The sequence below is a fragment of the Gadus macrocephalus genome, chromosome 11 (assembly GCF_031168955.1).
Source record: "Gadus macrocephalus chromosome 11, ASM3116895v1".
NCBI lineage: Eukaryota > Metazoa > Chordata > Actinopteri > Gadiformes > Gadidae > Gadus > Gadus macrocephalus.
In genome coordinates, this window is record NC_082392.1 from 16587694 (window position 1) to 16615667 (window position 27974).

Here is a 27974-nt window from a genome sequence, read left to right on the forward strand (position 1 = left end):
ATGATTTCCATGAGGTTATATATCTATATACATTTTGATCAAAAACAGACCTGACAAGGAAAACAAATGTAAGCAGAACACAACTAATGTAAATAAAATTTATTTTTTTCCCATATTTTACTTCGCCACAAAGCAGAGTCAGACAATGTACATTATATTAACAAATGCCTCAGACACCAAGTGGAAAGTAAAAAGTCAAGAGCTGGTATTAAAAGACTGTTTTCCCCTTCCCAATTCTTAATTCCGTGCGGAATCATAGGGTTAAAGTCCACCATCAACTCACCACCACCAGCCTGTAGCGTGACACACTAGAAGGGGCCTATGGGCGGGGTTATATGGCTGTTGATGCTGAGAGTGACGCAGCATTATAAATAATATTTCAATAAATTGGGTGGGGGGGCACACTGGGCGACATGGGTGGTTTGTCAGTTTGTCTTGCGGAGCAGCAGACAGGAGTGGATGGGGGATGGGGTTTATTTGCGTTGCACTTGTGTGAAGGAGGAGGAGGAGGAAGAGGAGGTGCTGGAGGAAGGGGGGGCCTGGATGGGCTGGACCGGCTGGGAAGACTGGAACATTTGGGCCGGCTTCTTCCGTGTGTCTGGGGAGGCCGTCTGCAGCGTGGCTGGCAGGAGCTGGTTCCTCTTGATGATCTGCAGCGCCAGCTGGGTGTTCCCTGATTGGACGGACGGAGGGGTCAAGAAACAACGACATAACCAAAGAAAACCACTTGAGCGCCGTTAAAACGTGTGTCCGGTGGAGGGTGGAGATCTGCGGATTTAGGGGACTCTCACCATTCTGCAGCTCTAAGTATACTCCCAGGAGGATGGCTTCTGGGGGAATTTCCTTTGTGTTCACCATCAATGCCGCCTTGGAGGTGGGGGGAAAAGAAACACAAACAAAGCATGAATCAGAGTTGGGATTTGCCAGGATGCTGGCGCCGGTCATACCCCTGAAGCCAAACCAGCATCTCTCCGTTCGTACCTGGTGAAGGCACTTGCGCGCCTTGTCGTACTCGCTCCTCAGACAGTAGGCGCTGCCCAGGTTGAAGAGCATCATGGCCCGCGCCGCTGTCACGCTGCTCGGGTAGCACAGCGGCGTCTGTTTGGCTGCTGCGGAACAATCACACAATTATTAGTTCATCTGAAAATAAGAGGGTGAAAACGGATGCGGATGACGTGTAGAGGGAGGTCCACTCACACGACTCCACGGGCTCGTCCCCTTTGTCCGATCCTGTGAAGGGAAAGAGACGGTGTTGAGTGTTGAGAATTAAAACACCAACAGAAGACAGTGTTCTTTCAGAGAATGGTGTGTGTGTGTATGGGGGGGGGGGGGTGGATGTCAGGGCTGACCTTGGTCCTGCTCGCTGGTCAGAACCCCTAGCGAGACGTCCGTGACGTTCTCGGGGTTGAGGTGGCCGATGGCGTCAGAGATCCGGTCCAGGGCGATGAGCGCCTCGGCGGCATACAGGTGACCCAGGAACCTAGGAGGGGAGCCACGGAGTGAACGCCGACGTGAGCCTCGGTCGGGGATGCATTTCATACGGCAGGTTGATGCGGTTTCAGTTTTAGAGCACTGCTTACTTGAGGGACCCAGACACCTTGGCCTGGTGGAGGAGCTTCTCAGCGTGGGTGAGGGCCATGAGGTTGTCTCCCAACGCCAACCCCACATAGGCACTGCATGCCAGGATGCAACACCTGGGGGGAGGGGGAGCAGAAATGTTACAAACCCTGCTTAGCCAAGTGGTTACGATAGACACGAGTCTCAGGGAAGCTAAATCTCCAGCGACTTGCATAATACCCCATTTCTTTTTTTAATACTTTATTTTTTAGAATCACCACGTGTCTGTACATTCAAATGTACACATGAAACAATGAGACAAAAAACACAACAACAACATTGACAACAAACTAGACACGCACATAAAGCAACATAAACAAACAAGCAAAACAAACAACTACATTGACAACAAACTAGACACGCACATAAAGCAACATACACAAACAAGCAAAATAAACAAACAAACAAAAAAAAAATAATAATAATAATAATTTAAAAAAATATTAAAAAAAAAAAAATAGACGAGTAGGATAATCACAGATATAGCATTATGATTAAGTTAATTATAGTAGGTTGACCACTTGGCCCATCTTAACTCATATACTTTGAGGTTTCCCCTCATTTTATATGTTATATACTCCATTTTGTGTACCTGCTGAGTGGTGTCCCTCCATTTTTCTATTGTGGGCGGGGTTTTTTGGAGCCAGTGTCTGGAGATTTGTTTTAAAGCGGTTACACGCAGCACTCTAAGCAAGTACCCCATTTCTGTCTGAGAGCGTTTGAATCGGACGATGGGCGTACAAAACAAAAGCAATGGCGATTGCACCATTGTTGGATAGAACAAGGATTTGGTTTGTGTGACATGGACAAGATGAAAGACGCAGGACTAAAATGACGGCAAGAATGTAATGTTCAGTCACCTGAGGTTCTCCACCTCCTGTTTTCGAAGAGGGGATGACGGCGCCGCAGACAAGAACTTGTCGGCCTCCTGCCCCTTCCCACTGGACACACACACACACACACACACACACACTTAGAATAATAGGGCAAACTAGTTCACTAGCATTTAATGTACGTCAAAGTATAACATTAATCTTATTTAAATCAAGAGTGGAAGGGATTTGCTACGATTGCTGAATCATTCCAGTGATTAATGAATGCACAATATGCATCTGGCTGACCTGCAGGCGTCACTGTTTTCGCTGCCGCTCTCGGTGCTCCCTGATTGGCTGGAGTTCTTGGAGCCGTTCTCGGCCTTGCTCTCCTGCGGCGGGCTCTCGGGGAGGAGCAGCAGGGCGTTCCGCAGGCAGATGGCTGCAAACTCCATACTGGCTACGGGGATGGCGGACGACTGGCCCTCACTGCGGAGTAACAACAGAGAGAACAACCCATTTCACTGGAGTAACTTCATGAGTGCAGTGAATAGAGTCGCTTGGGAGGGAAGTGTGATGGCACTGCCCCCTGATGGCCAAACATAACATATGAAGGGGAATAGAAGAGTGATCAGGGAAGTTAAAATAACAAGTGATTGACTCATACACAGAGAGAACACTGACCTGTAGATGGTGTTTTGAGTGGGCTGTGATGCCAGGACTATTTTTCGATGGTAGCCCTGTCCAACAATAGATTGAACTATACCCTTCTTGCAGGGTAACCCCTTGCTCTCTTGCTCCGAGCCCTGTTCAAACACATGTCGAATAATATAGACTTAAACATGATTTGAAAGACCGTAACATAACAGACATTTTTTTTAAATATTTAATACAACTTAATATTGGTCCATTTTACATGTTAGACCTCAAATCCTTTGAGAGAATCACTCTAAGAAATTGCAAATATATAAAATATGTCATTTAACCTGGAAGTAGATTGATAATAGCAGGCTGGACGTTGCAAATAGGGTAAATATTTGTGCTAGGAAAATATCTTATGGGTCAAAACCACTGCCAGAGGAACGACTTTAGGTTAGGCTGATACCAGTTCTGTTGACTCATTCCTACCCCTTTATTTGCAGCGATGCAGCACTCTGCCAACCTCAGCCATAGTCTGGGGTTGGAGTGGTAGACCTGCACCGCCTCCATCAGGCACTCAAACGCCGCCAGAGGTCTGCCGATGTGCAGCAGCTGAATCCCACAGTTATACAGCAGCTCGTAGCGCTTGTTCGCTAGCAGAGCGCACATGGGGATGCCGGCAAACTTCTTAGCTAAAATGAGAAAATCAGCATTAGGGCAACGCCATCATAGTTCAGTGACTACGTACACAACGGGGTTACACAGACACATTGACATGTTTTTGTTGCAGGCATAGTTGTGGCAAAGGGGACACTCACATTGCCCACTGCCGCCGTCGCCGAGCTGTGCGCACGTGTGGTCGTTCTCCTGCAGTGCCTTCTTGAAATAGAAGATACCCAGGTTGTGTTTCCCCATGGCAAAGTGTATGCAGCCCAGGTTGTTCCAGAACATACATCTCACACATTCTCCTGCGGGAAGACGAGTCGGTTATCACGCGGGTCATCCCAGGATTGAGAGCGGCTTACGTGTGGATTGGAGTCGTTTCAGAATGATGAAAATTAAAACCACTCGGGATGCACTGATCAGGTATTTTAAGACCGATATTTACAGTGGCTGGGCTAGAAATGCCTAGTTTTAACACGGATTCCTTGAAAACTGGGGCAGCACTGGCTTTATAAACCTGGCTATAGACACACTTAAGATATAGCTACATAAAACCCATTTCTTAATAACGATAATTTTATTATTATTATTTAGCCTTGGCTTTTATCATTTTTATTGACATTTTAGGCCATGCCATTCTTCAACTGTTTATTAAATCAACTCGATCTGGCAATGGAAAAGGAAGTTGCCATCTAAACTCACATATGTCATTTAGATTGAGTTCAGCTTGTTTTAAATAAAGCAGAAGGATTAGCGGGTAGTGTACCAGCGCCTTCCTATGAAATTATCGATAGTTTCAACTAATAATGATAAGTAAGATTACTCTTTTTTTGCAGAAACCCCCCCCCCCCCCACACGCACACAAACCCACACACACCCACACACAAACTCTCCAGTGAGGCGTCTTGACGGCTGCTGTAATCTGCACATTTTTGAGTCGCGTACGTTTTTTAGGCCTGCGTTTAGGGTGTCGTAATGATCGAGCAAGACTGAGAACAACCCATGAATAAAATGTCATGGCTCTTTCAGGAAGCGACACATGAGGTGGATAGAGAGAGGACTGACCTGTCTTTATGGGCCCGGGATGCTCCGCTATGTTTGAGCTGTTGAGCAGCTTCACTGCCTTGCGGTAGTTCCCCCTCAGGTACTCAAAGTTGCTCTTGAGGAAGAGTGAGGGTGCAGACTAGCAGCAGAGAGAGGAAACCACACTGGTCACTTATTGCCAATATAGAATACTGAAACCATCCATTACGTTCATCCAACATGGAAAGGCGAACCTGGTGGTTTACATTGGAGTGGGTGGTGTTTTTGCATCATTGCCAATAACATGTTTTATCCTGCACCACGATGTCTGATAAAAAGGCATTGCTGTTAGGTACAGCTTCCACCCGGGCAGGCCAGTTTCAAACCTCTATTGCTGTTTGAATGGTTCACTGCAAACAATGTCAAATGCAGATTAAAACAAGAATGTCCAGACTTACATTTCCTGCCGTGTTCATCACGGATTTGATCTCCCTTTTACATGCCTTGGAGGATTTCATCTGGATATAGGCCCGAACTTTGTACTGCAAGAAAATTAAAAAAGGAAAATTGGTATCAGATGTCATCTCCAGGCCTACGGGTGAGTCTCCGTCTAGCTGCTAGCGTTGAATCATCAATCAATCATACCTGGTGAATCTTTGACTTGGCTGCTTCAATCATGGCAATGAGATCGGCCTTCTGGTGTCCCCCATCCTTGTTTGAATTATTGCTCTGAAACCGAGTAGAGGACATAAACATCAACACAACTGAAGTTTAACAAATGTATTAGTTGTTTACACGTGAATACTAATTGGTCGAACAAAGAAGTAAACTCTACAAATGGAGTCAATAGTTAGGGAATGTCTTGCATCATATACTTTTCTCCCAGGCCGATAGGTCTGAATTGAGTTTATGCATGCATTATCAAGCAGTCTGTATGTATATTCTGAATAATGACTACCATAGCCCATTCATTAGTTAAATATTATATCTCTGATGTCCCAACTTTACCCATACTTGCACTCATGGGAACGGTTTGAGCAGGACCAGGGGAACTTTGAGCACAATAGCTTAGCCAGCACAAAACAACAAAATCACATCTTATCAGCACAAACCTCTCCTTTTCCATTTTTCTGGTTGCCTTGCAAGGCGAGTTTGTCGAGCACCGCCAGGAGATGGAGAGCCTTCTCTGGCTGGAATGTAAGCAGGTACAAATCCACCAGAAGAAAGCAAACCACCTGAGCAAAGCGTTCTACGAGGACACATGGGCAGAATCAAGCAATGGCAAACAAACAAAACACTGCAATGATGGTGTGTTGTATTTTGGCATTGTAGGAAATGCGACTGTCACAGAAATCACATACCAAAGGGTTCCAGAAACTGGTATAGCTTCTCTCCTATTGAAATGGCCTCTGAGTACTGGCGCAAATGGTAGTGAATGATGGCTTGATTGTGGTACAACAAACTATTTTCAACATCATCCAGGCCATCAATGTCTTCCACTGATGTGTGAACCTTTATGGTTAAAAGCAAAAGGAGTAATCAACAACAGTGATAATAGTAATGAGAACAACAGAAAGCCATTGGTGAATTTTGACCATGACAGGAAATATGTTCAATACAAATTGTATGGCTACATGGTTATGGTAGCCCACAATTGTTATACCTGGTTTTTCATTGCCATGAGTGTCTGCTTCAGAGTCCCTGTAGTAGTTTGACCACTTTTGTAGAATTCTGCGATAGCCTTATTCATTGCAATCTTGTAATCCTCTTTGTTGATCTCTTGCAAAGTGGTAAGGTGCTTGATTGACTCATCGTACTTTCCAGCCTGTCAACATCCAACATACAATGATCAATGACACCTGCAAACGTGTATGTTGAAAGACACTCAAAATAGAAGTGCAGAAATGTAGGTCATACAACAATTTGACCAAAGACTGAACCGTGCGATGTTTAACGTGTGGCTGAATTACCGTGAAGGCTTCGTATGCACTGGCGGCTATTTCTCTTTCTTGATCTGCATTCCCAGGAGAAAATGAACCATCCTGCTTGGACTCGTTTTGCTCTGAAAATTAGAAATGTTTAATAAAAATGTCGTATATTAAATTGCTGTCATACACATGAAAGAGACCAGTATCCATTAGTAGAGCCCTTAAACACATGCGAGATGTGCAGGCGACCCCCTGTCAGCCAGAGTTCCATCAGCATGAATCTGAGGTCAGCATGAATGGATGAATACCACATGCGATGTACTAAATACTACAGAAGATAATGGAACGCTTGCTTTAAACGATTTTGGCAGACGAACAAATACGATTCCAAAAACGTGACAGGTTTCCACAGTGAATACGTGCCGGACATCTGAACCGAACAACATCAACACGATCACCTCACGGTAACACAGCGCTAGCCCGCTAGCCAGCTAGCGTTAGCCGGAGAACTTACCTGTACTTTCTGCCATCTCTATCTATCAACCCCAGCTGAAGACGAAGACAGTGGTTCAATTTGTGCGAGGGATGAAATAATCCGCCAATCGACGTCAACTGGCGCAGCAAGAAACATATAGGGTAACCCAATATGTGCAATCAAACGTTTAATACGGGGGACGGCTATCCGAAATCTGTCCGCTCTAAACAGATTCTTCTTTGCATATTAACGACGACGCTCCGAAGTCAGACTGCGCCCCCTGCTGGCCTGGAAAATGACCGGCGGTCACCAGCAGATGAAGAAATCGTATGGTGGATTTCTGCACATTAAACAGTTTAGAACTACATAGTGTTTTAAATACGAGGATGGGATGTTTAAGTTGGAAGAAGTCACAGAGTTAATATGTCAAGCAGCTCCAGTGAGGCAGAAGAAGACGACGAAACACCAGAGAGACGTCTGGCGAGTGAAAGGACCGTCGAACAGAAGATGGCATTTGGTAAACCAGAAGATTTCCACTTCGAGGAAAGTGAGGAAAGTTTCGAGATTTTGAGAATCCTAGAGAATTCTTTGGCAAAAAGTAAAGTAGGCCTGCAATTTCAATTTATGTCCACGTAGGCTTACTTCACATATTGAGTTGTTTCGAAGCAGAACGTTTGCCTATAGGCCTATAGGAAACCCGCCTAGACAAAAGCTGTCATGTCTTTAAAATCGGAAAGGCATTTGAGTTTGATCTAGAAATCTGCCTTGTCGTTTAAACGTTGACATGCAGCCTTTCAGATTATCGGCTGAGTGCTCATCGCCTCTATCGTTGTGTGCAACCTGACACTGATATGTTAGCATATTTGTGTTTGCATTGAATTGTATTTGTGAGAAGAGAGTAATTTCTATATAAATCACAAAATGCATTTGTGAATCCTTCTCTGTGCATTCATTATTAATGAGACTGTTCGGAGTCCGGACCCCACGAATGTGCTCTCCATCCCGGCATCGAGCGCTGCGAGGGAGAGAATTTTCCACGGCTGGATTTGTGATTCAAGAACGGATGACTCAATTTAGCTCGGACCTATGCTCCAATAGTGCGAGATAAAAATAAAGCACATTAATTTGAATGATTCTAGCTTGTGTTTGATTTATCTCGGGAACGGGTCGGTTAATGGGCCAATATTAAAGGGTCCGGGCATGTGCGGATTTATTTATACAAATCACTGAATACATTTGTGAATCCTTCTCTGTGCGCATATTAGTCAGACTGTTCTGAACCCATACTTGATCTATAGCTTTGAAGTGTGAACTTGCACAACACTGCTTCTGAGTCATCGGTCAAAAGGAACTTTATGAGTGGCCTATAATTTAAATAGGGAACTAGCCTACAACTTTTTTGCAACGTTCCTTTCGGTTTTGTTCCGCTAACTACGGTTAGCGGAAGAGGACTCATTTAAAAAAAAAAATATTCTAACTTTATTCTCAGAATTCTGAGAATTTAAAGGGGACTTATTATGAACAGCATTTTCCTGGGATTTGGGGTGTTGTTGTGGGCGCCGAGCTCACCCCGCCGGAGCTACCGCCAAAGGGAAGTCGGGAGGAGGAGACATGGAGTAAAAAGGGATTGTACTCCCGGAGCTGAGCTGCCGGACTGCCGCCGAGCTACCCTAGCCGGATCTGCTCGTCCGCCGGAGCTGGGAGGCAGTCCGGCTGCCGGAGTAGGCCTACAATCCTTTTCTTCTCCATGGAGACTGGAGAGTCAATGCCAAAGTTCCTTCCCCCCAATTCTTCTCAACCATCGCAACCAGATATCCCCATACGAGTCTTTACTTGTGGAAGTACCAGAGACGTCAGAGACAGTCTTTATTATTCATAATATCTTCAGAGGCGCACATAGCTTTTGTCAGGGTGTGGGTGTCTCCCTGTGTTTCCCTCCTGTGTTGATTACTGTTCCCTCCCCTAATGTGTCTCAGCTGTTCCTCGTTGTGTTTGTTATTTAAGCCCTCGTCTTTCCTTTGTTCCTTGTGCTGTCATTGTGGTTTATCGTGGTTTGCTGTGGTTAGTGTTGGTGGTTAGTCTTGCGTGTTCCGTGTTCCCTGTCGTCTTCCGAGTTCCCTGTAGTCTCCCGAGTTCCGAGTTGTCTCCCGAGTTCCCTGATTCCTGTGCCTTAGCCTTTAGGCTTGAATAAAGTGCCGTTTCCTGAAACCGTCTGCGTTTGGGTCCTACCTGCCTGCTCGCACCTCCTCCACACCTTAACAGCTTTTGGCCGTGATATTAGATAGATTATATAAATAGGCCTACCCGTTTATAATATTATTATTATTATTATTATTATTATTATTATTATTATTATTATAGTTATATTATATTATATATATAGCTCCACGGCAACAATCCCTTCTCCTCCATGCTGTGGTTCGGTCTGACTGCTCATTGGTCAATGGGCAGCAGCTCATTTGCATCAAAGCTACAGACACCAGAAACAGCGCATTCTGTGGGGACTGAAACAGAGGGGAATAGCGGTAGACGATATTTTCTTTCCTAAAAGCTATTTCAAGCAAACAGCTTCAAAAACATGTTTTCTGGAACTCAAATACTATGTTTACTTGTTGGGAAAACACCATAATATGTCTCCTTTAAAGTCAGAATTCTGACTTTAGAGTCAGAACTACGGGTAAATTACAGGAAGGCCTATAGTTCTGACTTTAATCTCAGAATTCTGAGATTTTTTTATGTGTGGCCCTAATCCTTGCTCCAATAGTACGAGATAAAAAATAAAGCACATTAATTTTAATGATTTTAGCTTGTGTGTGATTTATCGCGGGCACGGGTGTGTTCCTCTTCCGTAGCTAACGGACGGCTGTGCACAGAGAAGGATAGATTATGATTGGCCTATCATTTAAATAGGGAGCTATAAATGTTTTTTGCAGCGATCTTTTCGGTCATTTCGGTTTCGTTTCTGCTAACGGACGGCTGTGCACAGAGAAGCATGGATAAGTTCCAGAGAGCGCTCAACTTCGTCAAAGAACAAACCAACATAGGATGTGGTTTAATAGCCCTGCTCACAGCTGGAGGTGAAAAGATATTTTCCACTAATTTGTTCAAGTGCCCTTGCAGCCAGTTGAATTTTGCATATGGCATGATATTCCTCATCGTGCCCGCTCTGGCACTCTTAGTAATGGGTTACTTGTTAAATCAAAAAACTTGGAAGTTAATGACAGGACTATGTCTCCAAAAATCAAAATTATGCCAGTGTAAGAAGTTATTGGCCCGCATAATAGTCTTCTATCAGATCACTGCCACAGCGGCCGTCGCACCTTTCAGCTGGATTGCAGTGGCACTACTTGACGGGAGTTATTTTGAGTGCGCCATGACGGGGATAAATGTAACGTTATTCCAAAAGCATCTATGTGGCGACGGAGACACCATGGATAAATGCCGACAAGAGTTGCATACCTTTCCCTGCGGTGGATCAAGCCTGTCCAAAGTCACGGACAGTGTCCTGGCCAACATCCGCGCTGAGTCGCAGGTAGGCCTATTAAATATGAACACTAGGCCTACAGGATGTTTCCTATCATTTAATTGCAGAGATTCATCATTAGAGAATTATTAAAAAATAAGTAGTCCTGAAATATCAACTTTAGTCCACGTAGGCCTACTTCAAACATTGAGCCCTAGACAAAAGTTGTCCTTAAAATCGGAAATGCCTTTGAGTTTCATCTAGAAATCTGCCTTGTAGTTTAAACGTTGACATGCCTTTCAGATTATCGGCTGGGTGCTCATCGCCTCCATCGTTTTGTGCAACCTGGCGCTGATGTGTTTTGCTCGATGTCATTCGCCCGTCAGCTTCCACCACCTCAATTTTTGGCAGATGTACAGGAAACAGGAGAGCAACCTGCTCGAGTCCTACTCTGCCCAGCACGCCAAAGAACTTGCGGACAGAAACGTGAAGAGCTTCTTCCAACAGCAACCCCCAGATAACATGGTGACCCCACCGAGCAAGGCTTGGCAGAACATATCCTCCTTTTACAGGTTCAGACCTAATGAACACTTCTACAGCCCCATGCACGAGTACGTAGAGCATCCTGACCCCCGCGCGTCGATCAGGTCACATGGTCCGTGTTTGGACAACCCCTTAGTGCTGGGCTTTGTGGATCAGGGTGTAACGGGGATGTGAATAACAAGCATGGCATATTAAGGAAGCATAAAATGCAACTAAATCGGACTAAACAGGAAATGTCTGTGGTGCTGCCTGCTGTTTGCACGTTCCGGTGTACGCTACTAAAGTTATAGAAAAGGCAGCTTGGGGACTCAACCTGTAGTGCACTTACCATGAATTAAAGTGTATTTTCTCCAAACCAATTTTACAATATTTACTTGCCGAGAATGTAATAGGGCTATAGCTTATTTGTAATTCAGTTTTGCTTCACCACCAGTTCTTGTTATTAATAACAATAATCATGTGATTATACATGCTTCTTTTCACAGAACACGTTATCAATTGCCCCAAGACTCCCATTTATTATTTGATTATGTTTTCTATGTTTTTTGTAACGTTTATTTTCTAATTGATTTAATTGTGCAAAGAGCCTGGATGTTGTGTTGCTTTGCTTGGCTTCTGCTTTTCAAATTAACATTATAAGGAAATGGCTCTCTGCTTGTTCACCTGTTGTTTGCCTACCTTTGCAGGAGAGGGTTATCAGCTCCGCAGAAGGTTTAGCCTGCAGGCTTTATATTGCAAACCCTTTTTAGTCATGCATACTGTCTCTCTTCGCACACTGGGAGATTGACTTTTGGTTTCGTCTTTGTGCCTCTTGATTGTAGTGTGAGTAGTGAGTGAATAGTTTTGATTGTGCTGTTTCAGTGTTATGTTTGGTTTCATCTTGTCTTTACACCATACAACATCCCCCACAGCACACATTGCACTCTTCCATGCACCACACTCACAACTGATACACTGATATACAGATTACATTTTATATTATTTCTAATACATATTTTACTTTATCCTTTACTCATGTGTGGACTCGTCTTTGTTGCGTTCAATGAGTCTGGTTGCAACAACTTTAAACTGGAAGTACTTCTAGGGTTGTCCCTCCTTATGACGTCATCTAGTCAACATAGATCTTTCAGAAAACCAGATAGGCCGGCCTTACCACCGTGTTGCAACGCCGGTAAACCTGGGAGAGCAGTAGAGGGGAAGAAGGATATTTTTTGCTGAGAGGAAAAACAGTGAAAGCAAAAGGGAACTGACAACGGAGAAGTAAAGATGCAGTCGGAGTGAAGGCTTGGAACGGGTGAAGCAATCCTCCAGACTACTTCCTCTGAGAGCATTTGCAGAGTGGAAAAATGTGTTGGAGCGGCAGAGCAACGAGGGGAGGAGTGAGGCAGGAAGAGAAAAAGAGCAAAAGGGAGGGGCAGAGATCCACACAGGACAATAGATGAGATTTTGCCTTCAACACAGCCGAGGAAGACGGTGCAAGAGCAAGGGTGTGGACAATTTGTAGTCCTAAATGAAACGGAAACCTTTTGACTTTTGTTGATCTTTTTTGACGAAAAAACCAAAACAATCCACCATGGATAACTTCCAGACTGTGCTGCGCTTTTTCATGAACCAGAAGGCCACCATCGGCTACAGCTTCATGGCCCTTCTAACCATCGGCGGCGAGAGAGTGTTCTCCATGGTCTCCTTTCAGTGTCCCTGCAACCACGAACAGAACTTTGCCTACGGGCTGACCTTCCTGCTGGGCCCAGCCGCGGTGCTGCTGGTCATGGGCCTGTTCTTCAGCTCGCGGATGTGGAGGCTCTACACAGGCTGTTGCCTGAACCCCATGAAGCTCTGCCCTCGGGGGAACTGCTTCCACTGCCTCAGGGTGTTCCTCAGTATCTCTTCCGGTGCCTGCGTGGCCCCCATAATGTGGCTGTGTGTGGCCCTGCTCAACGGGACCTTTTACGAGTGTGCCGTCAGTGGCCTGGACGAGAACCTAGTCGTGGACCTTTTCTGCAAGAACAAGACGCTGATATGTCGCGAGGAGCTGGCCCGGGTGCCGTGCGAGCGCTCCAAACTTAGCAGCGATGAGCGAATAGAACTTCTGCTCATGTTCAGGGCCCAGTCACAGGTGAGAGATGCTCTCCTTGCCGAGGAATGTCCTTCATTTCTCATGATATCAGCCTCCTAAGGTTGTATCAGGACATCTAAACAAATGTTTTTTTTACCTTGTCATTTTTTGTTATGCACCAGTGTGAACCAATGGGTTGTCTAGGTACTCCCACTATCAAATGTACAATTCTGATTCACACTTCTCTTATTAAAGATGTCTTATACCCTGTTAAACTTGGGCATGTTAACCTCTTGTTATTACTACTGTTGCAGTTTTGTTTTGAATGTGTAGGACCCAAAGACAAAGTCAGAACTCAAAGCACATGACTTTATTAACTACACACCAGTACACAGAAGGTGTACACATTCACAGCATGGCACACAAGTGACAAAATAGTTATCATTTAATGTTGCAACACGCAAACACACACACTGGACTCTGTGACACGCTGCACTTCATCAAGCATATATTTTCATGGATGAAAACATAAATAAGGACAGCAAGGAGAGAAGACTGGTGCCTGTATGTACCAAGAAATGTTCACGTGGTTATGGCCATTATGTGTTCTAATTTTTCCACTGTGTCCTCTGCGACGGGCAGATCCTGGGATGGTGTATCATCATCATATCGGCCATCTTTGGCTTGCTGGGCACATGCTACAAAAACTGCCGCTCCCAGGTGAGCTACCTGCAGCTCAAGTTCTGGAAGGGCTATATCGAGAAGGAGAAGGAGCAGTTTGACGTCTTTGCCAGCGATTACGCCTCCAAGCTAGCTGCCAGGAATCTACACAGCTTCTTTGAGAACAAGGACCCCGATCCCTTCCCCTTCCCTAACCACAAATCTTGGGAAGAGATCTCCACCCTGTACTCGTTCTCCAGGAGTGAGCAGTTCTACAGTACCCTGCAGAGGTTTGTGGAGCGAGGAGACCGAGACTTCAGCCCAGAGAAGAGATCGGTCTTGGACATGGACTCCTACGGCATTGAGATGGCATAGAATCAGATCTGTGCTTATGCCAATGCTGCCTTCCCATTGAATAAGACGGAGACAGACACATGGATACATTATGCTATTATGGCAGTACTAATTGCCTATTGTTTGTGCATGTATTACTCAGGGGGATGCCTTTCAAATGGGTTGGAATCCAACAAAGGGGGCTCTAAATATGTTATTACCAAAGAATGCAACGGAGGAACATTTGCAGAAAACAAGACGGGACATTTTCAGTTGAAATGGGCCTCCTCTTAGACTATTTAAGGGCTTAACCACTACTATACAAAACAAAGTATCTCTGTAAACTGTTACTGATATGAAGAAATGCATTGATAAATGAAGATGCTCTTTTTATTTATATATGACCACTGTTGCCTGTTGTACAACATCTGGATCAGAAAATCCATATGTACACTAATCAGTGTTTTAAAATACCTTGTATGAGGTCTACGTTGCACTGTCTTTAACATTCCTTGCTAAGTTGCAACTTGTTTTTGACATTTCTGCATTGTGGAACTTCCATGCTTTTCCAATGGAATTGTTGCCCACCCTTAAAAGGGGGGATGAATGGAAACCCACATACCATGTAAGACAAAGAAAATAACCTGTCTAACAGCTCTTCTTTTAAAATAAAAACCAACCAACTATATGGTTGTCTCAACATGCTTTCACCATTTATGAAGCATCTCGTTCTAATAAAGAAACCTATAATTCAGGTTTTGCATTCACTAGGTAACATCTGCAAACAAACTGTGTAATAGAACCTCAAAAAGTAAAAGATTAAGTTGGGGGGGGGGGTACAGCCCCGTATGCGTCATCTTCGCTCCGTAGGATCATGAATGACATCATGTCTGTGGATGGACCCATGTGTCTCCGAGGGTTTGATGGGCGTGGTTCGCACTACCCTTCTTTCACCCGCCCCAAACAAATCGTACAAGCTGCTTTGCTTACATTCAACATTGCCTGGTAAACCTTGGGGGCCAATTGCTCTGTCAGTTAGCATTGCTGCGCTTTAAAACCGTACTCTTTAAAACTGAGGTTTTGGAGTTTAACACATTCAACATTGCCTGGTAAACCTTGGGGGCCAATTGCTCTGTCAGTTAGCATTGCTGCGCTTTAAAACCGTACTCTTTAAAACTGAGGTTTTGGAGTTTAACACGCAGCTGCGCACGAGGTTGAACGTGAATGCTGTGTAACGACTCGTCTCGTACAGGATCAGCTGATTACTAGCTGACTCGGTTTAAACTGCTTGGAAACCGGAAGTACTCTTATTTCTAGTATACCCCAGCAGATGCACTCTTAACTTAATGGTGGATGCATTATAATTGTGGTGCTATAATTACCAACAAAAACTTAATGGGAATGTCAGAACTTTAATATGATAAAACTATAATAAATAAAAACGCTAATAATGTTGACATATATTATGAAATAGTCTAGGCTACTTTTTGTGGAAATCTGAGTCTGGAATCTGCCCTCACCTACGTCAATCAATATACTACTTGTCATTGTTTTCTCTTGGTGTGTGTATGCAAACGTGATTACTTAATTAATTGAAGACGAACTAATAGGCCTATGCGAGTAATTAGGGTACGCCTTTCAATTCTCTGAGAAGGAGAGATAGGATCATGTCCATGAACATGTCGCGGATAGAAACTACAACGAGGAGCAAAAATTATATTTGCTGCACTGTATTTGAGGTGGAAAATCCAAGATCCAAGATCAAAATCCATTACAAATAATCTGTTCTTTGTAGAGTTTTAGTTGGGCACTTTAAGCAACTCCTATATTGTAGCCTGTATTGTACTGAAGGCCTATCTGGTGTAATAAGTGTAAATGAATCATACCTATTAATAATAATTCATACAACTAATTCTGTGTGTGTGTGTGTGTGTGTGTGTGTGTGTGTGTGTGTGTGTGTGTGTGTGTGTGTGTGTGTGTGTGTGTGTCGGTTATGATGGAGCCTTGTTTCATCCTGCAAACTGGTTTAGTCTCCTCTAAAACCACGTCAGTTTCGAGATTAGACTAACACGCACAAAATACGCCCTCTAGTGTCTGATGTGAATTTCTCTGAAGACACAGCAATTGAGATCAAGGTAAAACGCAGCTGCAGGTTAAACCCCATGGTTAAACCACAAGTACATATGAGACAGCACTGGAGCTTAAGACGTCACGTGACTTCTTCAGTTTAAAACCGTGTTACACTCTAAAAAGTGGCTAAGCTAGCGACAGAGCAATTGCCCCTGGCGGTTTAACAACTCTTAGTATACAGATTTAGAGATTGAATGACTTGATTGGTCTTATTTTGAATGTATAAGTACAACACTTTACAATAATCTAGTTTGTTGCAGTGTTTTTGTCGGTAAATAGCTGTTTCCGCTATAAAAACGTATTTAGTTAGAAAAATTTATTATCCTCATAACGTTTGTTTAATTCAATTTTAATTCTTTTTTTTTTTCGTATTTTGCTTTCGATTATTTTACCATTATTATTAAATAAATAACATAAACACAACGCTAGATCAGACCTTCTGAATAGATGTACGATGTGATCAGACCCTCTGAGTAGTTGTACGATGTGATCAGACCTTCTGAGTAGAGATGGACGATGTGATCAGACCATGGATCAGACCCGCTGAGTTGATGGACGACGTCATCGAGCTCGGAGTGCGGACCAGCACACGTTAGCGGGGATGATTCTGATGAGTTGTTATTGATTATTGAAGATATAACAAAATGACAGATTACGCAGAAGAGCAGAGAAACGAGCTGGAGGCTATAGAGTCAATTTATCCCGACTCGTTTACAGGTTAGAAGTGGACGGATGAAACTAAGAGCAGAAGCCTGATAACTCTAGCTAGAGTTAGCTCTTTGGCTAACTCGTTTTAGCCATGCCATTGAACTGAGCTGCCAAAACTATAATATATTTAATGATTGGACAAATTAACAAACGCGAGTTAATTCAGGACCTTTTTACTAGGGTCAAGTTGTGCAACTGTTTGGTTTGATGCGAACATTTGGAATTCTAGAGGCTCATGCTGACTGCTTGACATGTACTTTAGGTTGAACACAACCTACTACCTTCTCTGCGGTACCTCCTCTGTGACTTTAGTGTTATCAGATGAGGTTTAACATAACTTACTACCTGTCATGTGGTTCCTCCTCTCTGTCATGTAGTTCTCTCAGATGAGCCCATCAGCTTCACTATCACAGTAACATCAGACGAAGGAGAAAACGATGAAAGTAAGTGGCATTGATTGGCCTTAGCCTTTCAAGATTTTAAACTAATTGCCTTAAAAAAGTATAAAATAGCAAGTTCTCCTCTCCTAACATAAACTGCCTATCCTAACAAGTCCTCGTGAGTCATTTTCCCTTAATTCACCACAATGGGTTGTGACTTAAGGGGTGTGTGTTTGCAGGAACGTCTTTTGGGCATGGCTTTAATAAATACAGCTCGGCCTTTATCCCTGCCTAACTATTTCGAACTATAATCCTAAAGTTATCCATCCTTAATAAATCAATCAACAGATCAAGGAGGGATGTGTATTAATCCTCAAGTACATCCCATTGTTATCAATATTATGGCTGTAATGTACATACATTTGTGCATCTTTTTAAAAAATGTCTTTGAAGAGACCACAGCTTCTTTGATTACGTTAACAAAGATACATTTATTTAGGTGGTACACGTTTAAATTTAGCTTATGTATACTGCCATTGCTATGGTCTCTATTAGGCCCCAATCAATTTTGTACTGTGGGTATATATGCCAACAGTGATATGATTTTTTTAATTTGAATTCTAATTTCCCAGGGCCTAGCTAAATAAAGATTTGTGTCATCATAAGATATTCACAACTTGGCTCAGTGGCTATGATGCACTGCACCACCGTGGAAGGGAAGCATTTGGAAATATAAATCCATATAACACTTGGTTCAAACAAATGGTATAAATTCTAATACTTGATGTGTAGTGGTAATCTAGGTCCAGGAAAACTAGATAATTTCATCCACTCAACAACAGATTATGCATTGTCCCATAATTTTTCATCCCGCAGTCGCTGAAGCAACGCTAAAGTTCACCTACGTAGAGAAGTACCCAGATGAACCCCCAGAATGGGAGATCTTTTCTCGGGAGAATTTGGAGGATGCGGACGAAGAAGAGATCCTGACCTTGTTACAGCAGCAGGTCTGTGCTGTTTTGGGTTTACACCTCACGTTTCCTCTGTTGGTACAAGTCATTAGGCCATGGCTTGAATATTTGAATGCAATATATGTACCACATGACCCCTCCAAAGGTGAGGGAAGAGCGCCATACCTCTCTTCCCTCACATATGGAGATGTCAAGTGGTTCAAAGTAAACCTCCCATGTATATTCATTGATTCTTCTCAGTTGTACCTATAGCATGACTGATAGCATCCTGACCTCTCTCGGGCTGTAGGCGGAGGAGAACCTGGGCATGGTGATGATTTTCACACTAGTCACAGCGGTACAGGAAAAACTCAATGAAATGGTCGACCAGATAAAAAACAGAAGGGAGGAAGAAAAAATGCGTCAGGAAAGAGAGGCCGAGGAGGCGGAGAAGGTATGTGCAGTACACTAAAATAGAAAATACAAATAGACTTCTGGATCCTTTTTGGCATCTGCAGGAAAATTAATGGTGCCCGTGAAAGGCAATGCAGGATGTAAAAGCCTGCCTGGATATTGTGTTCATATCCAGGCCTGTGTGGGGGTTAATGTGTTTTGTGTGTGTGTATGTGTGTATGTCTTGTTCATCTATTCTAGGTAACCTTCCAAGGCACTGTGGTCAACATAGAAAACTTCCTAGCATGGAAAGCCAGGTTTGAGCTTGAGGTAGCAGAAATTCGACAGAAAAGACAGAAAGATGAGGAGCAGGCAGGGAAACTAAAACTTACCGGTAAGCATTCAGATTATGCAGCTGCATCTGCGGTCACGCTGAATGCAAATTTTAAATGTTTGAAAATGTACAAGGAATAATGCCATATAATATCCTACCAGGTAAACAGCTCTTTGAGACGGACCACAACCTTGACACATCTGATATTCAGTTCCTTGAAGAAGGTAAGGGGTGTGTGTGTGTGTGTGTGTGTGTGTGTGTGTGTGTGTGTGTGTGTGTGTGTGTGTGTGTGTGTGTGTGTGTGTGTGTGTGTGTGTGTGTGTGTGTGTGTGTGTGTGTGTGTGTGTGTGTGTGTGTGTTCCTTCAGCTATGTAAAAGGCTGTATCATATTGGCATAGTTGTTCAGCTCAGGTATTTTGTAAAAATGTTAAATCGTAGACCTATACATTGATGCAGCATTGGCCTTTGGACGGTACGTCAACTACGCCGCCATATTTGAGAGGCAAAGACTGGCCTTTGAACAAGTAAAGTATAATGATTTAATATAAATATAGAAGGGGTTCATTGAAATTGGTCCAGAAATGTAAAAGTTACAGTGCTTTTTAACCCAAAAAACTACACTTCCCCATTTATATGTATTTGTTGACAGGCCAGTCTTGGCCATTCCAATATGGCATAGTAGTTGACGTACCACAGCAACGGGTCGACGCTGTCAATGTGGCACCCATGAATATAATTCTCTGGTTTAGCTCCTGTATTGGTATTAACAGAAACGTGTTCTTCTCTTGCTCGCAGCCGGAAACAACGTGGAAGTTGATGAGTCGTTGTTCCAGGACATCGAAGACCTGGACCTGGATGAAGATGATCCAGATTTTGATCCTCTAGACATGGGCAGTGATGAGGACTAAAAAGGGAAACTGTAAAAAGGGACTCTGGTTTAGTTCACTCCAGCCAAACGGATTCGAATGACATGACACAGCTGATCCCAACTTAAAATCACTCTTTTTTTTTTAACGGACTGAACAGTTGGGATTTTAATCCACGAGACTCCGAACAGTTGTTTGGATGGGAGCACTTTGGCAAAGTGAACAGGATGTTTAACCTGCCCGTGGTTATCGATTTAATAGCCAGAAACAAATAAATAGTTAAACGTTGGTTCAATATGCTTTTGGTTGATTTGTGTTGTTTTGCAGGAAGCTTATCAAGCCAATAGATGGCAGCAATGGGTTGACTAGAACAAGAATTCATGTTGGGACATTTAGCATTTGGTCCATTCAGTTCAACACTGTTAGATATTGTCTGCTATGTTATACAGAGACTAAATCATAACTGAGTCATAGGAAAGTTAATTTAAACTACTAAATGCAATTGACCAAGTAGTGTAAAGGAAATATTTTACCGGCTACTTACCTGACTCAAATGGAAATGCAAAATAATGTAAAAACAAATGTGCTCATTTGGGACAATCAAGCAAAAAATTGTTATGGTTTGTCATTTTTTTCTCATTGGAAAACTGGTAAACATCCAAAATGAGGAGAGTGAACAAAAGATATTGAATGAGATCTGAATTGTTTTTCCGTTTGAGCTTTGACTGATGGCTCATTATGCTTGCATGCTTCTTTCCTCTGGAGAAGAAAGACGCTGCATTTAGATAACCATGATGCAGCCAGCTGTCTTTGGGAATTTCAGGGATCAGTGTGGGCCTTCAAGAGGATTGGACGTAGGCAGAGGAAGCCTGCCACCCAGGATGAGCATGTTGGCCACAGAGTGTCAAGATAATACATTTGATTTGAAATAAGAAACGAGAACAAAATAAGTGATAAGGAGGATTGTCGAAAGACCTGGGTAAATAGGTAGATCGGCAGCCACTCTTTGAAAAGGGTAATTTAACCAACTTTGCCAATTCCAAAGGGAGTGAGTGCCAAAGGGTGGGGGCCTCCACCCAGAAAAGGTCTGTCCCCATAAGTTTGCAACCTGGTGTGAGGGATGGTGAGCCATACGGGGTCAGAGGAAAGGATGCTCCTGTAACTGCTGAGGAGCTCTGTTGGAGTACAGAAACCCCCCCCCCCAACAGCTGGGGCCATCCACATGTCCCTGGAAGTCAACATCCACTAGCTCTCCCAGAGAGCTACCTGAGGCGAATGAGGCAAGGCTCCAGTCTCTTGATGGAGAACAGGAGTGGCGTCACCAGAGGTTTCACAAGGGGTCATTGCGGAGTCGCTCACATGCAAAATAAATGTTCTAAACATCTTGTAATACATAATGCTCTATTTCAAGATAAATTCTGTTGTCTGAAGGCAGTAGGGGTTTGACTGAAACAATTTAGAATCGATAGATAATATAGGCTATGACGAGCTATTTGCTCTACACGGTTATGAATTAGCCAATGCAGATCATGAGATTTAAGACTTGTTTGTGTCTCAGTTCACTTGTCATCACGTGATAGCCTTTAATAATGCTTGATGAAGTCATTTGTGAATGGGAGAGAATAACAATATAATATATTACCACACTCAAATAATATTTATCAAGCTAATGCTTGATGGATGTAGGTGGAGATGTCCTGTTTTTCACCCCACATTTGGTCTAATCCATTGGGTTTGTGTTGTCATGTGGGTCATGCAGAAGCCAATTCACTATTAAAATCACCACAGAAACTAACGCAATATGGAACACATCATTCCACTTCTGAATGTCAGTGCTGCAGGCTCAATCGCATAATTGCCCAGTGCCCAATTCAAATCAAATTACCTTTATCAGACTTTTATCTCAAAGAAATAGATTATGTCGACAAATCGTACAAATCTTGTCATGCTTTTATGGTTTAACTTGGCTTATCTAACTTTTAAAGAAGGGTTATCATTTAAATTTACATTTAGAGCATTTGGCAGACACTTTTATCCCAAGTGACTTGCAATAAGTACATCTGTAATTAAGAAATAAGTACATGAATTAATCACACTATTGATAGTATAATGAATATAATGGACACAGAGCATAAATATATTGTAGCAGAAGGTATTTTTAAATCATTTCCATGATTGTATTTATTTAATTGTTCATCTCATATTCATTATTAGCAGCCACAGTGTTTTTATACATTCAGGTAAATAAAACAGTTTAAAAAAACAATAAGGTTTTCAATAGTTATACAGTAATTTGTTCAATATCTTTGATGTCCCAGACAAAGGACACAGGGAACTCCTTCATCTCCTTCTGGAAGATTTGGTCAAATATTTCATTCTGATTGACTGTGAAATGGTTCTTCCAGTCGCCAATCGTACCTATTTATTACAAAAAGGAGACGAAGAGAAGAGAAGAGAACATAAGTGCATTCTTTAGGGATAAGCGTGATTCACGCTTCCCACTCTTGTGTATACACAAACATGGCATTTACTGACGCATGAATGAGAAAGTAAAACTGGGCCCAGCCCTTCTGTTTGGTTCTTCTTTCAAGGCAAAATATAAGTGTGAGGCATGTAAACCAGGCATAAGATGATCACATAGCTCCGTGGCATGCACCACCATCACACAAAGTCCCCAGCACAGTGTGTATAGTACGTTGCTTGTGACACTTTGGTTGCAAGGAGAAAAGAATTGGGTAACAATAAAAATGCTGAAGATTCACATATACACCTCAAGTGAAATTGCCTTAGGAAAATTTTGATGGCGGACAAGCTCAAATTTCGGTGGCCAGGATGATTCCCTTCTTTTGTTTAATATTGTTTTCAACAAATCGTGGTTGACTGTTAAGCTGCCTAACCCTAAAATGACATAGAGCCAATGCTGCGTCCTTTACCTTTCCTCATGAACTTTCCGTTGTGATGGTTGAGCAGATCATCGGGGACCATCTCATAGTTGGCCTGGGGGATCACCCTCATGTTCTTGAAGGTACTGTGCTTGACCACTTCAGTCAGCTGTGCATCTGTCAGGTTTTTGCCCAGGAATGAGGAGATCCTCTTTACCGACGATCGAAGGTCCTGTTTTAGATCGGAACACATCGGCGAGCGCAAACAATGAGTTTCACATGCAGTTCATGACATTTATTTTCCTAATTTTAAAAGTTCACAATCATGAAAAGATAAAGTTCCTACTTGAATCATTTCTTCGTAGGTGATGAAGAGGAATTGCATGTTGTCTTGGTGAGCGTACCAGGACTTCGTGTGCTCAAACCAACTGTTTCCGTACACTGCAATTTAAATTAAATAGAATAAAATGCAGGCTCAGTAGAAAATCCTTTATACGGTAAACCTGCAAGTAGTATGTTTAAACTGTAGCACAGGCATAAACAGGCATACAATGTTCTTACCGTCTCCTCTAATAAACTTCTCGAAGAAGTGATTGAAATCCTTTGGTGTCTCTAGCATGGTGGCAAATTTATGAAAGTGGAAGTAGGACACAAGAACATCTTTTGGATTCCTAGCGACATAGATCACCTTAGAGAGAGAGAGAGAGAGAGAGAGAGAGAGAGAGAGAGAGAGAGAGAGAGAGAGAGAGAGAGAGAGAGAGAGAGAGAGAGAGAGAGAGAGAGAGATTATCATGTGACGGATTCCCTTCATTAATTGCTGTTTTACAAGTAAACAATAATAGACAAGCTATCAAATTACAGTCAGCTGACCTTCCCCTTCTTTTGACTAAGAGCGTGGGGCATCAAGTGGTATGGCAGATGGGTGACGCGCAGCCTCGGGCTTGGTGCCTCCACAAATTCCTTCCCTTTGCCCTGGAGTTCGATCCAGGGAACCTGGTCGGAGTTGAGCTCTTCAGAGGTTAGGTCCCCTTTGGCTTCTATGAGCCGAAGAATCTGTTGCATCCAGATGGTCCCTGGAAATCAGAACAGCTACATCAGGCCCGGCAATTTGCATTATTCAACATCCAGCTTCAACCTTTAAACAACATTTCAGAATACCACATCGGTATGAGACGTTGAAACCCCCGTTATGTGTGGACACTATGTGGAGTTGTCCCTGAGCAAAAGGCAGTACCCTTAGTACAGCCACCTTTTTCATTGTAGCAATAAACTTTGAAACAATCTTCTTGACCAAAAGTCACGGCTGCACTGAAAATGTTTCATATGACATGATTGAGTGAATCGCTAGGAGATTCCACTTTGGGACTGTGCCCTTGTAATACAGGATAAAGCTTTTTAAATTACACTTCACCATGATCATTATTACATTGGATAATTTCAAAATAAAGAAATTAATTTAGTAGTAGTTTAGCAGTTCCATATTTATATGAAAACATAACCATACACCAGGTTCATAACAATATTATACTCAAAACTCAAACACATAAATATTTCATAGTGTTTCTACATCAGTTTATGCATAAACTACAAAATTAAGTCAACCATGCCTGTAAACAAATCATGCAAGAGGTAAGGCTACCTATAAATTATTTCTGGCCTGTTAATACCTAATACTGTTGAATGCATGCAACCCAACCTAAACGACCTAACATGCAACCTAATAAGTTGTTTGTACAGGTCATCCAAAGCAAGCCAAATGAATGCTCAAGTCCCCTATTGTCTTTAAGAAGAAACACTAATAAATCACATATGTCAAGGTTCTGTTCTCCAAAACAAAGTGGAGGACAATAGTTATATTCTCATTAGAAAAAGCAACATTTTAAAAATAGTTTGGGCATTTAATGTGCTTTTATAAAGTTTGATACAGTTTGATATGCCCGGCTCGCGGAAGGTAAGCCGTCCACGAGCCGGGCATATCAAACTGTTTATTGCCCGGCCTCTCGGTGATTATTCCTTACATATTTTACATAATAGTGAAACAGGATGCAATTAATAGTTTAAAATATTCACCAAAAATCAATAAAACGACATTTTCTCATTCTGATTGCTGTAGTAATTGCCAATGGTGGGCTTTTACTTACTACGGATCATTATTTGTTGACATCTTGCATAATAGTGAAACACAATGCAATTAATAGTTTAAAATATTCACCAAAAATCAATAAAAGTACATTTTCTCATTCTGATTGCTGTAGTACTTGCCAATGGTTGGCTTTTACTTACTACGGGTCATTATTTGTTGACATTTTGCATTATAGCGAATGAGGATGCAATTAATAGTTTCAAATATTCACCAAAAATCTATGGAAATACATTTTCGCATTCTGATTGCTGTAGTACTTGCCGATGGTGGGCTTTTACTTGCTACGGGTCATTATTTGTTCATATTTTACATAATAGTGAAACAGGATGCAATTAATAGTTTGAAATATTCACCAAAATGTTTTTTACTATATGAACTAATACTGACCCGTAGTAAGTAAAAGCCCACCATTGGCAAGTACTACAGCAATCAGAATGAGAAAATGTAGTTTTATTGATTTTTGGTGAATATTTTTAACTATTAATTGCATCCTGTTTCACTATTATGTAAAATATGAACAAATAATGACCCGTAGTAAGTAAAAGCCCACCATTGGCAAGTACTACAGCAATCAGAATGAGAAAATGTAGTTTTATTGATTTTTGGTCAATATTTTAATCTATTAATTGCATCCTGTTTCACTATTATGTAAAATATGAACAAATAATGACCCGTAGTAAGTAAAAGCCCACCATTGGCAAGTACTACAGCAATCAGAATGAGAAAATGTAGTTTTATTGATTTTTGGTGAATATTTTAAACTATTAATTGCATTGTGTTTCACTATTATGCAAGATGTCAACAAATAATGACCCGTAGTAAGTAAAAGCCCACCATTGGCAATTACTACAGCAATCAGAATGAGAAAATGTCGTTTTATTGATTTTTGGTGAATATTTTAAACTATTAATTGCATCCTGTTTCACTATTATGTAAAATATAAACAAATACTGACCCGTAGTAAGTAAAAGCCCACCATTGGCAAGTACTACAGCAATCAGAATGAGAAAATGTAGTTTTATTGATTTCTGGTGAATATTTTTAACTATTAATTGCATCCTCATTCGCTATAATTCAAAATGTCAACAAATAATGACTCGTAGTAAATAAAAGCCCACCATTGGCAAGTACTACAGCAATCAGAATGAGAATATGTGTTTTTATTGATTATTGGTGATTTCTTTCCTGAAACAATTCCATGGTAACTAACGTCTATGTCACCAGTCCGTGGGGTGTAATTTGTGGACGGTCCCTAAAACAGATTGCAGCCGGACCGTAGATTACAGCGCTGTTCTTGCACAGATATCGATAGCAACAACTAATTTCGGTATGATTTTTTGTCAATACGCTGTCCTATAGGCCTACTGTCCTCAACATACTACACCCGTAATATAGTGCAATTGTGTTGATTAAAAACTGAATATCCGGCGAATATCCAACCTGCTGCTAACTTTTACCTGCTGAGCGATCACTAGCAATCCTTGGCTAGCTACCAGTCTTGATTCATCCTACATCGATGCTGTTGGGTTAGATATGTTCGGAACAGCGTACCTTTGACACTGTGAAACAGTGGGCTGTAGCTTCACGTCCTAAATATGCTGCCAGTGCCAGCCAAAAAGCAGGTGGCCAGACAAGGTTAATCTAGGTTGAGCCATGTGCTTCCTACATTATCACTGATGGCTGCTACTATTGTTTGTGTTAGTTGTATTGCTTAGTTTGATGAGTACAAGGTTCAAGTGTCTATCCTGTTTAAGGGCGATTAAGTCATATTGTAATTACCTATGTAATTAAACCTTTTCATAAAAAAACCGGACATGTTGTAACATTTTTTGGAAGACATAAAAGCCTTCCAATGCTATAAAAAAACGCTGAGTTGTAATCACTCCACACTCATTGAGTGATAATCTAACAAGAAAATACTACGACCAGACCTGTCTTGTCATTACATCGGTGTAGGCAGTGATCAACTGTGTGATCAACTGTAGGCCTACTTGCTTTATCATAAACGAATTGTCAATTTGATCCCCCCCCACACACACACACACACACACACACACACGCACCACACACCTTTGCCCCTCTTGAAGAGGAAAGGCAGCTAGTAAACACGATCATCCCTTCAGCAACCATCCTCATGTCCTCACCTGACTTTGGATACGTGACGACGAACACATCGGAATCTCGGACTTCGTAATTGCATATCGCGTCCACCTCAACTGGATCATGGGTCCCGCTGATGAGGTTGAAGCCTTTGTGTGACACGAAGTTATACTTGAAATCACTAGAGGAAGCCATTTAAGCTGAAAGAGAGTTGCAAAAACACATCAACTAGAGTTTATGTTCGCGTAATGCAGGGTAGTTTAGAAAATAGGTATTTTGTAATGTATTTAATTTGCCGAAGTAATAGGCCTACATAACCAATTGAACGATAGAATGCGCGAAAAGATCCCAGATAAAAGTTGCCATTTGCAATTGCAATGATTTACCTGTCGCGTAGGTCGATCAACTCCTGTTCAATATTGGGGTAATAACGACATTGGTCCCTTTTTATTGCCAATGCTTTGCTACACGACATCTAGAAACGCCTCATGAGTCCACATTCATTGGTATAAATATGGACCCACCTCTTGCGGACAGACGCGCACTAGACCATACGCAGTGTGCTTTTACGCACTTCAATAAAACCACACTGTAGACTGGAGCCACATTTCTCGGTACAGCCGAGTCTTCATCTCAACAGAAATAAAACTGTTCAGACCTTCCTACTTTCTATGCCAATCGAGTGTTATTTTATGTTGCGTTGGAGATAGTTGTAGCCTACATTGTATAATGGGTGGGTCTGGTATCTTGAACCGATGCATGCTGCCAACAAGGAATATAATGGCATTGGTTAATTTGTCACTAACGGATAGCGTTTTCGGCGGGTTTTATATCTATTTTATTATTTAACATTTATTTGAGGACAATTCGTGCGAT

General features: G+C 42.2%; 5 protein-coding genes across 7 annotated transcripts; 3 read left to right on the plus strand and 2 right to left on the minus strand.

Moving 5' to 3' along the window:
- Nucleotides 1–84: 84 nt before the first annotated feature.
- Nucleotides 85–7443, minus strand: cnot10 (CCR4-NOT transcription complex, subunit 10). 2 transcript variants are annotated; one of them, XM_060065152.1, is made up of 19 exons: nucleotides 7197–7443; nucleotides 6725–6816; nucleotides 6418–6579; nucleotides 6116–6266; nucleotides 5867–6003; nucleotides 5400–5483; nucleotides 5213–5296; nucleotides 4797–4914; nucleotides 3887–4036; nucleotides 3558–3760; nucleotides 3114–3235; nucleotides 2739–2918; nucleotides 2478–2558; nucleotides 1581–1694; nucleotides 1350–1480; nucleotides 1198–1230; nucleotides 982–1109; nucleotides 792–867; nucleotides 85–673 (listed from the first exon to the last, which is right to left on the minus strand). In XM_060065152.1, the coding sequence occupies exons 1-19, from the start codon at nucleotides 7210–7212 to the stop codon at nucleotides 474–476; spliced, it is 2262 nt and encodes a 753-aa protein (XP_059921135.1). In that variant the 5' UTR covers nucleotides 7213–7443; the 3' UTR covers nucleotides 85–473. The 2 variants fall into 2 exon arrangements, with proteins under 2 accessions (XP_059921135.1, XP_059921136.1); XM_060065153.1 differs by having other exon boundaries at nucleotides 982–1106; nucleotides 7197–7415.
- A 2516-nt stretch (nucleotides 7444–9959) lies between these two features.
- Nucleotides 9960–12174, plus strand: calhm6 (calcium homeostasis modulator family member 6). 2 transcript variants are annotated; one of them, XM_060065158.1, is made up of 3 exons: nucleotides 9964–10234; nucleotides 10564–10689; nucleotides 10924–12174. In XM_060065158.1, exons 2-3 carry the CDS (start codon nucleotides 10588–10590, stop codon nucleotides 11335–11337), a joined length of 516 nt encoding a protein of 171 aa, XP_059921141.1. In that variant the 5' UTR covers nucleotides 9964–10234; nucleotides 10564–10587; the 3' UTR covers nucleotides 11338–12174. The 2 variants fall into 2 exon arrangements, with proteins under 2 accessions (XP_059921140.1, XP_059921141.1); XM_060065157.1 differs by having other exon boundaries at nucleotides 9960–10689.
- A 130-nt stretch (nucleotides 12175–12304) lies between these two features.
- LOC132467680 (calcium homeostasis modulator protein 5-like) lies at nucleotides 12305–14900 on the plus strand. Its single transcript, XM_060065160.1, has 2 exons — nucleotides 12305–13279; nucleotides 13862–14900. The coding sequence occupies exons 1-2, from the start codon at nucleotides 12737–12739 to the stop codon at nucleotides 14252–14254; spliced, it is 936 nt and encodes a 311-aa protein (XP_059921143.1). The 5' UTR covers nucleotides 12305–12736; the 3' UTR covers nucleotides 14255–14900.
- A 1950-nt stretch (nucleotides 14901–16850) lies between these two features.
- rwdd1 (RWD domain containing 1) lies at nucleotides 16851–20268 on the plus strand. The gene is made up of 7 exons (XM_060065167.1): nucleotides 16851–17059; nucleotides 17428–17493; nucleotides 18307–18437; nucleotides 18691–18834; nucleotides 19035–19167; nucleotides 19269–19331; nucleotides 19903–20268. The coding sequence occupies exons 1-7, from the start codon at nucleotides 16987–16989 to the stop codon at nucleotides 20013–20015; spliced, it is 723 nt and encodes a 240-aa protein (XP_059921150.1). The 5' UTR covers nucleotides 16851–16986; the 3' UTR covers nucleotides 20016–20268.
- A 1858-nt stretch (nucleotides 20269–22126) lies between these two features.
- LOC132467682 (amine sulfotransferase-like) lies at nucleotides 22127–27959 on the minus strand. Its single transcript, XM_060065166.1, has 7 exons — nucleotides 27485–27959; nucleotides 27143–27298; nucleotides 23726–23928; nucleotides 23417–23543; nucleotides 23202–23296; nucleotides 22907–23087; nucleotides 22127–22391 (listed from the first exon to the last, which is right to left on the minus strand). Exons 2-7 carry the CDS (start codon nucleotides 27291–27293, stop codon nucleotides 22255–22257), a joined length of 894 nt encoding a protein of 297 aa, XP_059921149.1. The 5' UTR covers nucleotides 27294–27298; nucleotides 27485–27959; the 3' UTR covers nucleotides 22127–22254.
- Nucleotides 27960–27974: the final 15 nt, after the last annotated feature.